The sequence below is a fragment of the Pogona vitticeps genome, chromosome 5 (assembly GCF_051106095.1).
Source record: "Pogona vitticeps strain Pit_001003342236 chromosome 5, PviZW2.1, whole genome shotgun sequence".
Classification (NCBI taxonomy): Eukaryota; Metazoa; Chordata; class Lepidosauria; order Squamata; family Agamidae; genus Pogona; species Pogona vitticeps.
The window spans coordinates 125,559,395-125,573,997 of NC_135787.1; the positions used below are offsets into that span (position 1 = coordinate 125,559,395).

The 14,603-nt window shown below is 39.5% G+C and overlaps 1 protein-coding gene across 1 annotated transcript in view; it reads right to left on the reverse strand.

Annotated features, from left to right (window-relative positions):
* Positions 1-14,603, reverse strand: part of TTLL8 (tubulin tyrosine ligase like 8) — a 31,743-nt gene that overhangs the window by 9,763 nt on the left and 7,377 nt on the right. Inside the window, exons 4-10 of the mRNA XM_020812852.3 lie at positions 12,416-12,572; positions 11,215-11,282; positions 9,403-9,531; positions 8,166-8,280; positions 6,882-7,007; positions 1,972-2,152; positions 263-411 (exon numbers count right to left, since the gene is read on the reverse strand). Coding sequence (XP_020668511.3) covers positions 263-411; positions 1,972-2,152; positions 6,882-7,007; positions 8,166-8,280; positions 9,403-9,531; positions 11,215-11,282; positions 12,416-12,572 — 925 coding nt within the window. The remainder of the gene's footprint in view (positions 1-262; positions 412-1,971; positions 2,153-6,881; positions 7,008-8,165; positions 8,281-9,402; positions 9,532-11,214; positions 11,283-12,415; positions 12,573-14,603) is intronic.

The window sequence follows — 14,603 nt, forward strand, 5'->3', positions numbered from 1 at the left end:
CAAACTTTCAAGACCCTGGAAACAGACAAACCATCTGTTTCCCTGAATGAAGCAAAAGGAAACAGCACTGTATGAAATGATAGGCAAATGTCTTTACTCCTAGCATAACAATGGATAGAGTTAATCTCTAGAAGGTGGGCATCAGTAACAGAATACCACCAAAACAATGATTGCCTTCCATTTTAGTTCAGTACACATTTAAGAAATGGACAAACATCCCCACATTTACCACATGGTACATTGATTTGAAGAGTAGTCCTACCTCTGCCACGGGATTTTGCTCCAGGTTTAATAATCCAAATGTTATGGAGACCATCAATCTCTTGTTGTGGGTCTGCTAGCATAATTTTGTGCAAAATGTTTTGACACTGAGCAAAATAATTGTCTGCATTACAAATCACTGCACCTTCACTGCAAACAAGAAGAGTTTTTAAAATTTAGAGAAAATATTTTTACAAATGTGTCTTGCAGTTATGATGAAGAGAAGAAAAGGCTCCTTTTAAGGATGTGGTAGGTTTGCCCCAGAATGAATGAATGAATGAATGAATGAATGAATGAATGAATGAATGAATGAAGCCACTGTCTCAAAAGGCATACAGATAGGCTCAGATGAATATTCTATAGTAAACGTCACTTTGGGGTTCTCAATATCTGGAATATATGTACATCCCCAATAATTTTGATTGAAATTCTATTTTCACCTAGAAAAAATGCTGAAATAAAGAAGCCGCTGTGGACTGCATGCAGCTTATAACTATCTCATGCTGATTAATATCGAGCATACACCTGATTTTTCTGCATTACAGTATGTGCTTCCCTGTGTTTTAATGGGTATTTATATAGCAATCACTTTTAATTTTCATTGTAAGTATTTATATTTACTCTTTCCACAGTTCTATGTCTAATTACTGCTTATTAGGACTGCAGTGTTTAATCAGCTTATCTAATTGATTAAAACCTGTTTTTGTCTATTACATAATTGCCCAAATTAACTGGAGTGCAAATTTTAAAAATAAAGGCCAATAACTACTATATTTTATTTATTTAATTTATATGCCGCCCACACTACCCAAAGGTCTCTGGGCGGCTTACAACATTTAAAATACAATAAAATTTAGAACAATTAAAATAGAATTAAAATATATATTAAAAATTGCCATTGGACCCACAGCTAATATTATTTCAATTAAAAGCCTTCTGGAACAGGAAGGTTTTGACCTGGCACCAAAATGTCATCAGCATCGGCGCCAGACGAATCTCAATTGGGAGGGCGTTCCATAGTCTGAGGGCAGCTGGCAAAAAGGCCCTTTGTCTACAAGCTGTCCCTCTTATCTCCTTGAGGGACAGCTCTTTCAAAAGGGCCCCCTAGCTAGATCTTAACTGCTGGGTAGGTTCATATGGTCATGTGAAAAGCTTCATGAGTTACGTACACAGATTCTGAAGCCGAAGAGGAGATCAGTAGCTGAAACAGTCACAATAGCAAAATGATGCTCACTGTTTGCCCCAGTGGACAGGTAAATTTGATCAGAGATTATATGTGGCAGTTCACAGATCCAATTAATTTGGAATTTTATTCAGGTCACAGGGGTAAATGAGGAATATAATACATGAAATGAATGCACAATACGCTAGGAGCATCTGATAGTCCCTGGGCCATTTCATGGTTGTTTCAGGTTTGAGGGGAGTGGAACCAGCATATACTGTAAGCAACAAACAGAGAAATGAGAACAGCATGAACAGTTGAGGTACTGGATGCCTTCTTCCACATGTGTCAAAAAGTTAAAATAAAAAAACTACTCACACATCCAGGAGTTGCATGCACATACTGCCAATATTGGAGCCCTAGCTGCATAGTCAGTGCCAGGGGTCATGGACGTTGCAGTACATTTGGAAATCCACATGTTCTGTATCTCTTGGGGAGAATTACCCTTGACATGACATTCCTTGACTGTGTTAGAAGTGAATACTTACTGAATGAGAGAGTAGTACTGTTCAAGGAGTTGGTTCCATTCTTTTTCTGAAAGTACTGGAGGACTGTCTATGTCTGTGTCAATGTCGTCATGTGCAATTTGATGGAGGTAAGTTTCGCACACTTTGCAAGCCATTTCTACTAGTCCTTCAGGCACCTCTTTCACTGTTTCAACATCAGATTCTATGAAATGCAATGCAAGCACTTATTAGTGAGGTGCGCTCTTTCAGCTAGGAAAACACTTTGATTACTCGAAAGTCCTTTGCAAGGACTTATATTCCACTCAGAAGGGATATTCAGTGCAATACACATGCCACCAGAAAAGGAAGTGTGGCAGTAGCAGTGAAAGTGTTTGCAGTTCCAGATAAACAAATAGTGGTGTCATACATGTACGTCCCATGGTTCTGAATAGTAACATGTCTTACGTTATTCTAACCAAGTCTGTGTCAAAACTGCTCTTACCGTTTTGGCTCTTTTTCACTTTTTTCTGAAATAGCCATCGTCTTTTTGACCTTTGGGGAGCGCTTTTTCGAAAATGTTGGCTGTGTTTTGCTGTTTTAAAAAAATGTGTTGCCATTATGCAATGACATTATCACACACAAGTAGCAGCTGAAGCAGTGTATTCGCGAAGGCTTTCACGGCTGGGATCTAATGGTTGTTGTGGATTTTTCAGGCTCTTTGGCCGTGTTCTGAAGGTTGTTCTTCCTCACGTTTCGCCAGTCTCTGTGGCCGGCATCTTCGAAAAACCCACAACAACCAGCTGCAGCAGTGGTTAAAAAAAGCAAAGCCTCAGCAACAGCAATAGGAACAGCACAATGTGAAGGCTAGCCCATTAGTATTCTGGAGCATTTTGCAAGACAGATGTTAATATGAGGGAGAACAGAAGAGGAAACAGGAAGTGTAGAGTTTGTGGTGAGCTCTAAAGTACTGTACACACAAGTTGAAATGGCATTTGACATGTGAGAAGAAAGAAGGCTGGGGAGATAATCTGAGACTACAAAATGACAGGAAATTTCATCTTTTTGGATAGGTTTTTGTTGCAAATGAAACAACCCACAAAAACTTGGTAAATATCTCTGAAGAATTTTTTAAAAAACTTGCTGCAATCAGGGATAGCTGTAAAAAGTGGCGCAATTTCATTTTAGTCCCAATTCTACACCGTTTGCAAAGACAGCAAGCAGCTAAATAACATTTTTAAAAATAAAAGCTATGGTCCAAATCAGCCATGCTTGTGGTGACTATGAAAAAGAACCCATCTCTGCGCTGGAGTTCTCAGTACTTTCTTTCACTACTACTGCTTCTAGCATGCATGGGTCAAGTGCCCCGTGCCTTAATTGAACATATGCCACCTAGCGCAATTATAATTTGAAATAAAGCTGCATTGGAATTTCTATCAAGGGTTGAGGAGAAAATATCACAACCCGAAGCAAAGAGTGGCATAATGGGGTGACATTTCAGTGCATATGATATGCTAATTTAGGGGGAAACAAACTTGTAACCAGCTGCTGAGGCTCCCAGTTTTATTTTCTCAAAATCTTCAAGAGATTTATGTGAAGATATACTTTTACATATTTACAGGGCACTTGTGAAGGTAGCAGACAGCAGTCACCAAGAAAAACCTTGGATTCACCACCAGAAATCTCACCATCCTCCCCATGAATTAAGGTTCCAAAGCAGGTGCACCCTGCACTACACCCTCTAGTCACCTGAAATTTGAGCTGAAATACAGTATTTGATATAAGAACCTTCTGCTCAGCCTTCTAATACCGATTAGAAGATAGTAAACAAGTAGACTGCAATACCTTCAATCTGTATAATAGCTCTTTATAAATGGCATCACATAAATCAATAAGGTTGGCATGTCATATACAAACAACTGATCACTGCTGTAAGACAAGAGGCATCAATTGCCCAACCCTGATCTCATCAAACAATGGACGACTGTAAGTGTGTAACAGACAGAAACAACAAAACAGGGAGGGGAAGAGGAGTATACATCTGGATTACATTGGCTATTGGTGGTGTAAGAGCCAAGATTTTACATGATTACCCTCAGCCGGACAACTGTAGTTTGCTGAAAGACTTGGAAAACATTGGCAGTTTCTGTCAAATGGACCTGTTCATTAAAAATATACTCTCCAGTCAAAAGTTCCAGATGACATACCACCAGGGCTGGCTCTTTCCTCATGCAGAGTGAGGGAAGTGCCTTAGATGAAAATGCCAAGGAGAGATACTTGCCCCTTCATACCCCAGCTACTGTGAGAACTATAACTGGTAAGCTCAGAAGGAATGAGGATTTCTGAGAGATGCAACAGATGACATATTTAACCCTGCAAATCAAAAAGCCCTGATTCCATTATAACTCTGGTTGAAACACATCTTGCTCTCCCTTATTGCACGCTATATTCGCAGAGCTCAGGCCCCTGCCAACAAAACGGGCATTTAAATCTTGATAAGGGCTTGCTTTGTTGATTTGGCAATAAGGTGATATTTATTACAGGGAAAGCATTGTTTCTATACAATCTTCCACTAAGAGGATACTTAGGAAATTTGAACAAAAGGCCTCATTGATTATGATTTATTCAAAAGACACAGGAATCTAATTTTGTTTAGATGAACGTTTTTAATTACATGAGTAAAAGATTAAATGTCATGTTATTAATTCTAAAAAGAAACCTTAAGAGAAGCTGGCACAAGCTATCATGCTTGGCACATTCACCCCCAACAGCATTTTGTGGTTTACTCCTTCAAATTGGCTCTCATTGGAATTTAAGTTGGTTTCCCACATATCTTGGACCACAAATCCCATAATTCAAGTGCTGGCTGGGGCTGGTGTGTTTTGTAGTGTAGCATGCATCTAGGCAAGTGTTAGATTGTACTTCAGTGCTGCCCTAAAGTACTGAAATAAGAACCTGTTCACTTAAGCTTATCATGGGTCTGCATCACTCCTCCCTTCTTTCCACCCCATCTCCAGCAAACACTCACAGTTTACTCAGCCTTTAAACATCACAGATTGTTTGTCTGGACTGAAAAGGTCACCAAAGAGTGCTATCTTTATTCCAGTTAGAGGGCATTGAGCCAGTGGAATACTGAAGTGCAAAAACAAGTGGCTACAAAGATCACTCAGTAAATCACAGATAGACGATCCTAAATGAAAAAAAAATTGAGGGCCTCCCAGCATATGGAGAACATTTTTCTGCATTATCTGCTAGCCACATCGTCTGCCTCAGCATCCATTTAGAATCAAGAAGCATGATCTACAGAGGCCAGTAGTAGGGCACTTGTTCTACATGAGGGATTGGACACCTCAAATACAATCGCAGATATCTTCACTTCAGAGGATCAGATAAAGAGCAGTACTCAACACCAATGTTTGCTTACTACTTATTTTTCCCTACATTTCCCACTAGAGGAAGACTGAGCTGCAAATACAGAGTTGATTAATCAATCCTGTGTCCATTTCTCTAAGATTCTGTCTATACTGGCCATTTTGGGTGCAGGGTAGATTAAGCTACAAAAGATCCGTTCAGGTGCCGGGGAAGAGAGATGTGCCATTTGGCAAGTTCCTCCAGCCCTCATAGCAAACAAACCCTTGTAGCCTAATCAGCTATCAGTAAAGTGGGCCATTTTTTTTGGTGCTACAAATCCTTACAAAGCAAAGTTTACCTGTGATTAAGGAGACAGCAGCAACAGCAACCACAGACACCTGCAGCATTGGGGTCAAGGTGGGGGAAACAGATGGCAGGTAACCCCCTTTTCCCTGCCTTTCTCCCTAGCCAGGGCCTGCTGGAGCTGCATTGTCTTGTGAGGGTGGAACCCCTACCATTTCTCTCCACTATCATTCAGCCGGCTGTGGTGGTTTTCCTTTTTTGCTGTTTGTTTGTTTGTTTGTTTGTTTGTTTGTTTGTTTGTTTGTTTGTTTTAAAGTATCAAAATGGCAATTTATCAACCTGGCATGGTTTTAAACTTTCACTCAGTGAGGGAAGTATTAAAATTAAGATGAAAACAGAGAAGGAGTTTTCTCCACCCTCCCTTTTAATGCCATAACTGACCTAATACATCACAATGTTGTCTCTTCAACTAACACCACCTCCAGTGTCATTTTGGTGAAAAGTATCCATCCATGAAGGCTTAACAAAAAGCTATTTTGCATCTCAGTGAATCATCCCTAAAGGTTTGCATGCCTTAGCCTTGTGCCAGGAAAGTATGTTATAGCTCTTAAGGGGAAAGGATGGATTGTTCTAAGTAGAAATACAAGCAGAAAACTTTTTTTCCATGCCATGAGAAACCTGTATCTCATAACAATGTGCCAATGTGGGCATGCTCTAACTTTTCCACATTCACACACTTTGTGCATGCTGTTCCCTGCTTCCCCTGCTCCTTCTCCTTCTCCTGGTTGTTCAGACCCCTTCCACACCTAATTAATTAAACTGCTGCTAGATTTCAGTTCCGAACTTTTAATTTTCATAGAATCATAAGGTAAATGAACTGAAAGTAGCCTATAAGGCGCTCAATGCAGACCTGACAGATGGATGTCTGATTTTTTCTTGAATGCCTCCAGCATTGGAGTGCCAACCACTCCAATGCTGAAGGTAATTGGTCCCATTGTCATGCTGCTCTAACAGTTAAAAAGGTTTAAATGTATTGAAGCAAATAAACTTGCCATTCTAATTGTGTTTTGCCAATAACAAGGAAACGAAATCTAGAGTATGTAAGTAAGTAAGTAAATTTCCCTTTTTGAGGGAACGAAAGTTGCAATAATTTAATTTAGATAATAATCTAATTTAGTTTGTTCCAATTTGAGTTACCTCAACAAGGGAAATCATTTTTGTTTTTTGAGCTTTTCTGCCATTCACCCACATTGTCAAATGAACCATTTAAAACTTATAATTTTAATTAGTCTGATCAATACCTTTCCTCTCAGCTGAATCTTCTTTCTTGGTATTTTCTGTACATGAGCATTTATATTTATCACCAGAAATATGTAAATTAACAACCCATTTGACTATGCAGGCAGCTGCTGTTTTTCTGAAGTCATCTGAAATAAGTGACATGTTATTTTGGAATATGACAAATTAAACAACACATCTATTTAATGTCAAAGTACAGAGGAGTTTTATAGGAATTTAGCATCCACATGACACCATTAAACTTAATGAGACAGAACCCGGGGTTTACATGTACTAGATCTGGCTGTTTCCACGAAGATCAGTTACTCCATCCCCCTTGAGCCCCACTACACCATGAACCTCTGCTTAGAGGATTGACATATCATTTGGAAGAGGTTTTAGGCACCATGGAAGGGCTACAAGAAGAGGAGAAGAGAGATCCACCCTCCAATGGAACTTAATACCAAAATACTGTACACTGATGGATCTAGCCATTATTATTCAGTAGCTTCACTTCCTCATTAGATGGGACCTTCAGCAGTGCTGAAGAATGACATGGGAGGTGTGTGAATGCATGCCCAACCTTTGTATATGGTGCTAAAAACATCTAGAGCTTGGGGCAGGCCCTTAAGAATCAAGGCCAAAGCTTGAGAGGTTAAACCTTTCCCTCCCCATGCATCCAATCCTAATTCAAATCCTTCCCTCAGAATTGCAATTAGCCATGAAGGATACAACATCCCAAAGAAAAACTGGTAGTTTTTCCTCTACTTGCTTCACTTTCACAAAAATTACATGTTGGACAAGAAATTGAAATAGGGATTGTAATGGCTAGGATCCACACCTTGCCCACAGTTTGTACCAACATTATATATTATTTTAAGCCATAATACAAGAATGACTGAAAACCAAGAGTAAGCCACAACTAGGGTAGGTCCATTGAATCAATGGAATTTACAGAGGTGTTGACTCACTGAATCCCCACTGGTTCAATAGGCCTACTTTAGTTGTGGTTTACTACTGGATTTCAGCATGGCAGGAGCAGGAGATTAACTCCTATATATTTGTAAGTGAATATATATAAAAAAAAAACTATTGTGAGTGTATGTGTTTGATTGCCAGGGTGGAGAAATCACTTTTGTATTAAGATTATAAGTGTACAATGAGAGGAGGCTTAAAAAGTAAGGGCCTTCGTCCTCTGCCATGATCCTGACAGAAATCATTGTTGCCCCTTTCTCCCAGTTTATATATTTAGAAGAAAAAAGACCCCATTGCTGAACTTTCAAAGGCTAATATGGAAAACAACTCACCGATAAAATCATATTTCTCGTCATCCATACAAATGCCATAACACCGAGGGAAGAAAGCATTTGGGTCTGCGGATACGTACCATGGCACATTCCTCAAATTCAGACAAAGTCCAATCTTTAAATAAAATGAACATACAGCGCTTGGTATTTTGACATACAGATGCATTTAAAAAAGGATAGATTTGTGTATAAAAGACTGCTTGTTCTCTAGAGCTATTCAACTGGGTAAGGCCCGTTGTTTTACCTATTATATGTTCATGTCTTGCCAAACCTTTCATTATGCTGGACACTGCAGAGCTTCGGATAGAGAAAGAAATGGAAGAGCTCAAAAATCAGCCTGGCTAGATGTTAAAGCTGCAGCAGCTGTAGTTAAAGTTTCAAGAGAGAGACTGCCAATGTGGAGAGTCAGCCTGAGGTATGGTCTTCTCACCTCAGGGAATCTGGTGGGCCTGGTTTCTGGGTGTCTGTGTGAATTTCGTTGTATGGGTATACTATGTACAGTGGGGCCTCGCTAGACGATTACCCCGCAAAACAGGTAATCCACAGGACGATGACTTTTTGCTATTGCTACAGTGATTCGCAAAACGGTTTTTCCTGTGGGGGATTTTGCTGGATAATAATTTGGTCCATGCTTCGCAGACCATTTTTCGCAAGACAACGATTTTTACAGCTGATCGGCGCTTCCATTTTTCGCAAAACAGCAATTTTACAGCTGATCGGCGCTTCGCAAAATGGCTTCCCTATGGGCGATTTTCGCTGGACGACGACGATTTTTCTCCATTGGAATGCATTAAACGGATTTCAATGCATGGTCTGTGTCTGATTGACAGTGTCTGATTGACAGTGTTTCAGATTAAGTAGGCAGACCAGAGTGCAACAAAACTAGATGGAACCGCATTAGCAATCTCTGTTGTAACATGATATTTAGCAATCTGTAAATGTAATACTACCCCCTGGCAATCTGCTGTGATGATGCTACAGCATCTATGGCAGCTCCTTCCACTGGCACTGACAACTAGGGATAACTCATAGTCTGAGTGGTGGAACGTGTGAATTTACCCCAAATTTTCAAGACCAGGCTAATATTCACTCTTACAATGCCTGCTGGCATGGACATTTTGGTCAAGGATGGGTGTGGGGCCCCCCTGGCAACTTTGCCTAAAACAGCTTGGCTTACCCAGAAAGAATTAGCCACTGCTGTGTTGCTGTCATGCTGTCAACTATTTACAGTACTTACTTTGGTGGTAAAGGAGCCTGTTCTTGCGTAATGATTCAAAATCTGATCAACATGGAGATTGTAGTAATCAACTGCATCCTTTTTTATAGTCCAGTAAAAGGAGGTTTCTTCATTTCTTACCAACCTAGACTGGCCCAAAGAAGACTGTGTTATGATTCCACCTGGAAAATATTATCTGATTCACCCAATGACATTTAGCTGCTCATTTCTGGCTATACGATCAAAAACAAAAGCCACAATTTTATTTTATAGGAATTCCTCTTTGTACAACAAAGGAGCACGTTCGTGATTGTCTGTGGTTGTGGTTCTTATGCAAAACAAGACATGTCTTTTATCTCTTCCTAAGCATGAAAGAGAGAGACGCACAAGAGAACTTTGTTTAGCTGATTAGTGAAAGCCAAGTAACACAACCATACAGTAATGGAACAATGATATGACTAGTGATGTGTTCATTAAAAACTGTTGGTTTTGTTTTATTTTGGGTTCTTTTAGGGGTTCCTCTTTCATTTTTGTGTTTTTCAGGCACCAGCCATTTCATTTAATACAAAGGGGACTGCTTCTTTCTGATTATTTCACTTTAGTTTTCCCTGTTTGTGTTCTACTGGTGTAAAAAATCCTTTAAAAATGATAAAAAGTACCCCCAAAAGGTACATCAACAGAGAATCAGCAGAGAACAATACAACCAACACCACTAAACAAAATACCCCCAAAAAAAACACTGAGATATACATCTTTAACAAAATAAACATACTGCTTTAACCAAATAACAATTTTTTAAAAATCAATTGAAGAGGGGAACCACACACAGAGAGACATACACACAGAGAGAAGAAAATAGCAATGCACACATACACACACGAACACAAAAGTAAGCAAATAAAAGCAACACACACACACACACACACACACACACAAAATCAAAGAAACTTCCCAAACAAAAACAACTAAAATAAATGGATGTTTCTCACAATTCCAGGATGCTCCCAGAACAAGGGAATGTAAACCACTTCTAAGTGCTCTCTAGAAAACCCTGAAAAATCAGAATTGATCTGATGGCACACAATTATTATTATGACTTGGTGTCTTTTTCTTGACTCTCTTGTTTGAGAGTACAGCGGGGGCAGGCGGCAAACATAATCGAAGAAATGAATGTACCAAAGAGCAGGGGGGGGGGAGGGATTTCAAGGAAATTGTGGGAAGAGAGGGTTTAAAAAGTAATTCCAAGGAGACATGCTGGGACAGACCTTGCTGAATAATAACAAAATTATTCTGGATGATAACAAAAATAGCAGCAAAAAATAATTCAAAGAAATAGAGAGGGAGAGCCCCCCCCCCCAAAAAAATCAATTAGAAAGGAAGGAAGGAAGGATTTAAAAGGCAGAGGCAGCACAAAATGGAGATCCCAGGAGATCACCCACCCACAAGGAATGACACTGATACCAAAAAAGCACTCCCACTAAATTCCAGCTAAGTTAGGCCCATTTACAGCTTCAAAATGCTTACTAAACCCCTCTACAAAGTTTTGATTGGCTGCTGACAGCAGCCCTCAAAACACTATTGGACAAACAAAATTCTGAGTAACTTAACAGACAAAAAGTGAAAGACCAGTTAAACAAAAGAAGGAAGCATGAATAAACATATAGTGTGTATGTCCCTCTCTTTTGTTAAGATAAATTATTTGTATTGTAGAGGTTCTCTTTCAGGAATCACCAAAAACACAAAAACTATTAACAGAGCTTCTCTGTGTACTTTTCCATAGTTTCCTAACCTATAAGAACATTCTTGTGATCGCTGTAATCTTACGATTCTTACCATTATCTCATGGATGTCACTGGTATTGGTAAACTGGTTTTCCTCCTCCCGCAAGGCACTTTTACTTTCTTCAAGAAAATTATGCAAAAGAACAGAACAGGAATAGATAAATTAATCTAAAATAAGCCAAACACAGAGACACATCAACTAAACGATTGCTTTGAATAACACTGCAATAATCAGCAAGTGTTGCTGCATTTATTAGTCCAAATGTACACTTTTGTTGGGGTCACATGTTTAATTTCTTTGGTAGCATCTCAAAAATTGTATTTTCAGCTCAGATGGACATCAGATACGATAACCTAGATATGGCAAATTCCACTTCAACTCATTGATATAGAATGGATTCGTAAAATGAAGCTGAATAAACGTTTAAGCAAAACCTTGAAGATCAAGGAAATACATCTTTCCAAAAGCCTTAAATAACTACGGAGAACTTCTTCACCTCTGAAATGAAAAGGTAATTTTGCCAGCTTGGATGTTTTATACACAATATAAAATAAAGGATGGGAGATGTTTTGTTTAATTCACTAAAATTTCATGATGAGGCAAGCTTCTGAATCCTGCAGGACTCTTCATCAAGCTGGGCATTACAGACTGGGGTGGTGATGGTGCAAAATGCCTTTATATTTGTTCTGTACCCTCCACCTTCTTAATGAAAGCTGGCCTGTTATCACTCATTCTTGCTTTTGGATTGGAACTCATATCTGCTAACAATCTGAGACCAAAAAAAATGCATGTTTCTTCCTATTAACAGTATACAGAGTATCCATAGGCTCTCGTAAAGTCGAAGTGAGTCATTCTTATACTTCCCAGAAAACCACACAGATCTTCAGTATTCACTTTTCTCACCACTTAGACTGCTTCTGAGCATCTTGTAAGATATGTGTCAGTCACTACGGAAATAGCTAAAGAAGATTTACAGAACAATGGCAGTTCATAGCCTAATAAGAAAGGAGAAGGAAGCATCCAAAGGCATGTGGATATTATCTGAAAAGTATTCAAGTTTCTTTCACTCAGACTTGAAAGTATTCAAGTTTTTTCTACGAGAGCAAAGAGTAACCATTAGGGGATACCAACTCAATGAACAGACTCTGTTTCATTCCCTACTACTAGAGAAGTTTAGACCTAAATCCATTTCAGGTCATTTTCTGTGCAAATAAAGGAGGGGAAAGTACAACCAAATTGAAAGATTTCTTACCAGTTTTAGCAACACTGTCATGTTCTGTTTCATTCCCATCATCTTTATGATCTTGAATGTCACCTTTAGTGATGTGTTTTCTTTCTACCCATCCTCTCTTTCTTAATGATGTACGGATTACTGGGTAGGGTCCACAGATAGTAAAAATCCTCTTTTCCTAAAACAACAAGAACAAAAAAAAACCCCCAAACATGAGTACACACATTTCAGGGCCAAAATAATGCAAGAAATCCACAATCAAGATGAAATTCACCTCAGCCTAGGTATTAGCGGACACTATATTTAAGCGGCCACCTCCCACCCACCTGCAACAACAATGGCTGAAATCCTGTTGCTTAGTGTAGTGAGTTGCAACTAAAATAGGCCCAGTGGAGATATGGTGAGGCACCTCTTCTGTAAATTAACATTGTTAACACCTCGCAAGGGCTGGAAAACAAGAACCAGAAGCCAGGTCTTCTCTGATGTGGCACCTTTTCTTCTAGAATGTGCTGCCATAGGAATTACACCAGGGGCTGTCCCCCTGTGCCATTGAAAAAGTACAGTAAAATCAGAGCTTTTCAAGGTAGCCTTTGCAGAGGTTCTCCTGAATTGATGAAATGTGTGGTGGAGGAGGAAGAACTCTTCTCTGCTGTCTGACTTCTTTTATTTTTCTTTTCTATGTATTTTAGAATGTGTTTTACGATTTTTATAATTTTACAAGACTTTCTGTACACTACCCAGAGTAGCAATTTGCTAGATGGACAGTATAAAAATTGAATGAATGAATGAATGAATGAATGAATGAATGAATGAAGGAAGGAAGGAAGGAAGGAAGGAAGGAATGAAGGAATGAAGGAATGAATGAATGAATGAATGAGTTCCATTAAGTTAATGCACCTAGTCTAGTTGATCAATAGGATTTCAGACAGTATATTGTTGAGAGCTATCACTATTGAAATGCAAAACTGTTTGGAATGGCTTGGTCTTGAACAGTCAAAGAAGTCCCATTAGCTTTACACAAGTCCTGCTCCTGGTGGAGATGACACCTGCTACAACTGTTTTGTTGATAAGGAACCCACACCACAGCTTTCATTTCAGGTTTTGCTTTGGGTTTGTGTGTTGCCATGATTACTGTCATGATGATTGGCAGACTAGTTCCAAATTTACCTCTGTGCCACTGCACCCGCCTGCAGTCAGTGTATAACCCTCCTCCCTTTTACTTTCACTGGATTGTAGAATAATAGAATTGTATGGTTGGAAGGCACTTCAGAGAAGAAATAAAAGTGAATGAGTGGCAGGAATAGTCATGGTTGTGATAAGAGTGTCCCAGGAGGCCATCACCATAGGTGCCAAAGATGCTTTGGAGTGAAAGCCAATTGCTTTAAGGAGGACATTGTGAGCAATTACAGCAGTGAAAGCCCAGTACTAATTGCAGGACTAGAAAAAAGTGTTGAAGACAACAACCTCATTAGTGGAAGTGGGGGTGGGCAGCTGAGAGACAGTGTGGGGAAAGGAATGTGTCCTTGCTTTTCAGCAGTTTATATTCCACCCTATATCTGGAGATCTTAGGGAGGGGTAAAATCAAGTTGAAATTTTAAAACAATCCCTTCAACATACTCAAGTAGAATGAAATAAACAGGAGACAATACTGACATGCCAAGAAGCCAGATCTGAGCCATTCATGGTCACTGGGCCTCAGGCACTTGACTGAACACCCAGATTTTAACTTGGCACTGAAATGAGAACAATGTTGCTGCCAGTCAAAGCTTTGGGGGGGGGGGTGGCATTCCACACCAGGGTGCCATGAGCCATAGTAGAGAAGGCCCACTCCCATATCTCCATATAATGTGTTGCTCCCAATTATGGGACAATGAGGAGGACTCTGCACACCCCATTCCTATACTTGTGTCTTTTCCCTGACCCTCAAAGCAGCCATTTAGGACTGCTGTCTACTAAGAGAAACTGAAAAATCTCCATTATGCAATATGTATTTCCTTTAGTTTTGGGCCTGTGTTAGAAGGAAAGGATATCAACAAATAACTTCCAGATGTTTCATTTAAGCGCAAGATCCTTCATGATTATGGGCAACCTCTTTCAATCCCAGTGACTCCTTTGATCAAAAAGGAACAATCACTACACATTTAATATTGAAATCAAAGTCTATTCTGAAACTAGCCACAGGAATACAGACCTGGTAATATATCCACAT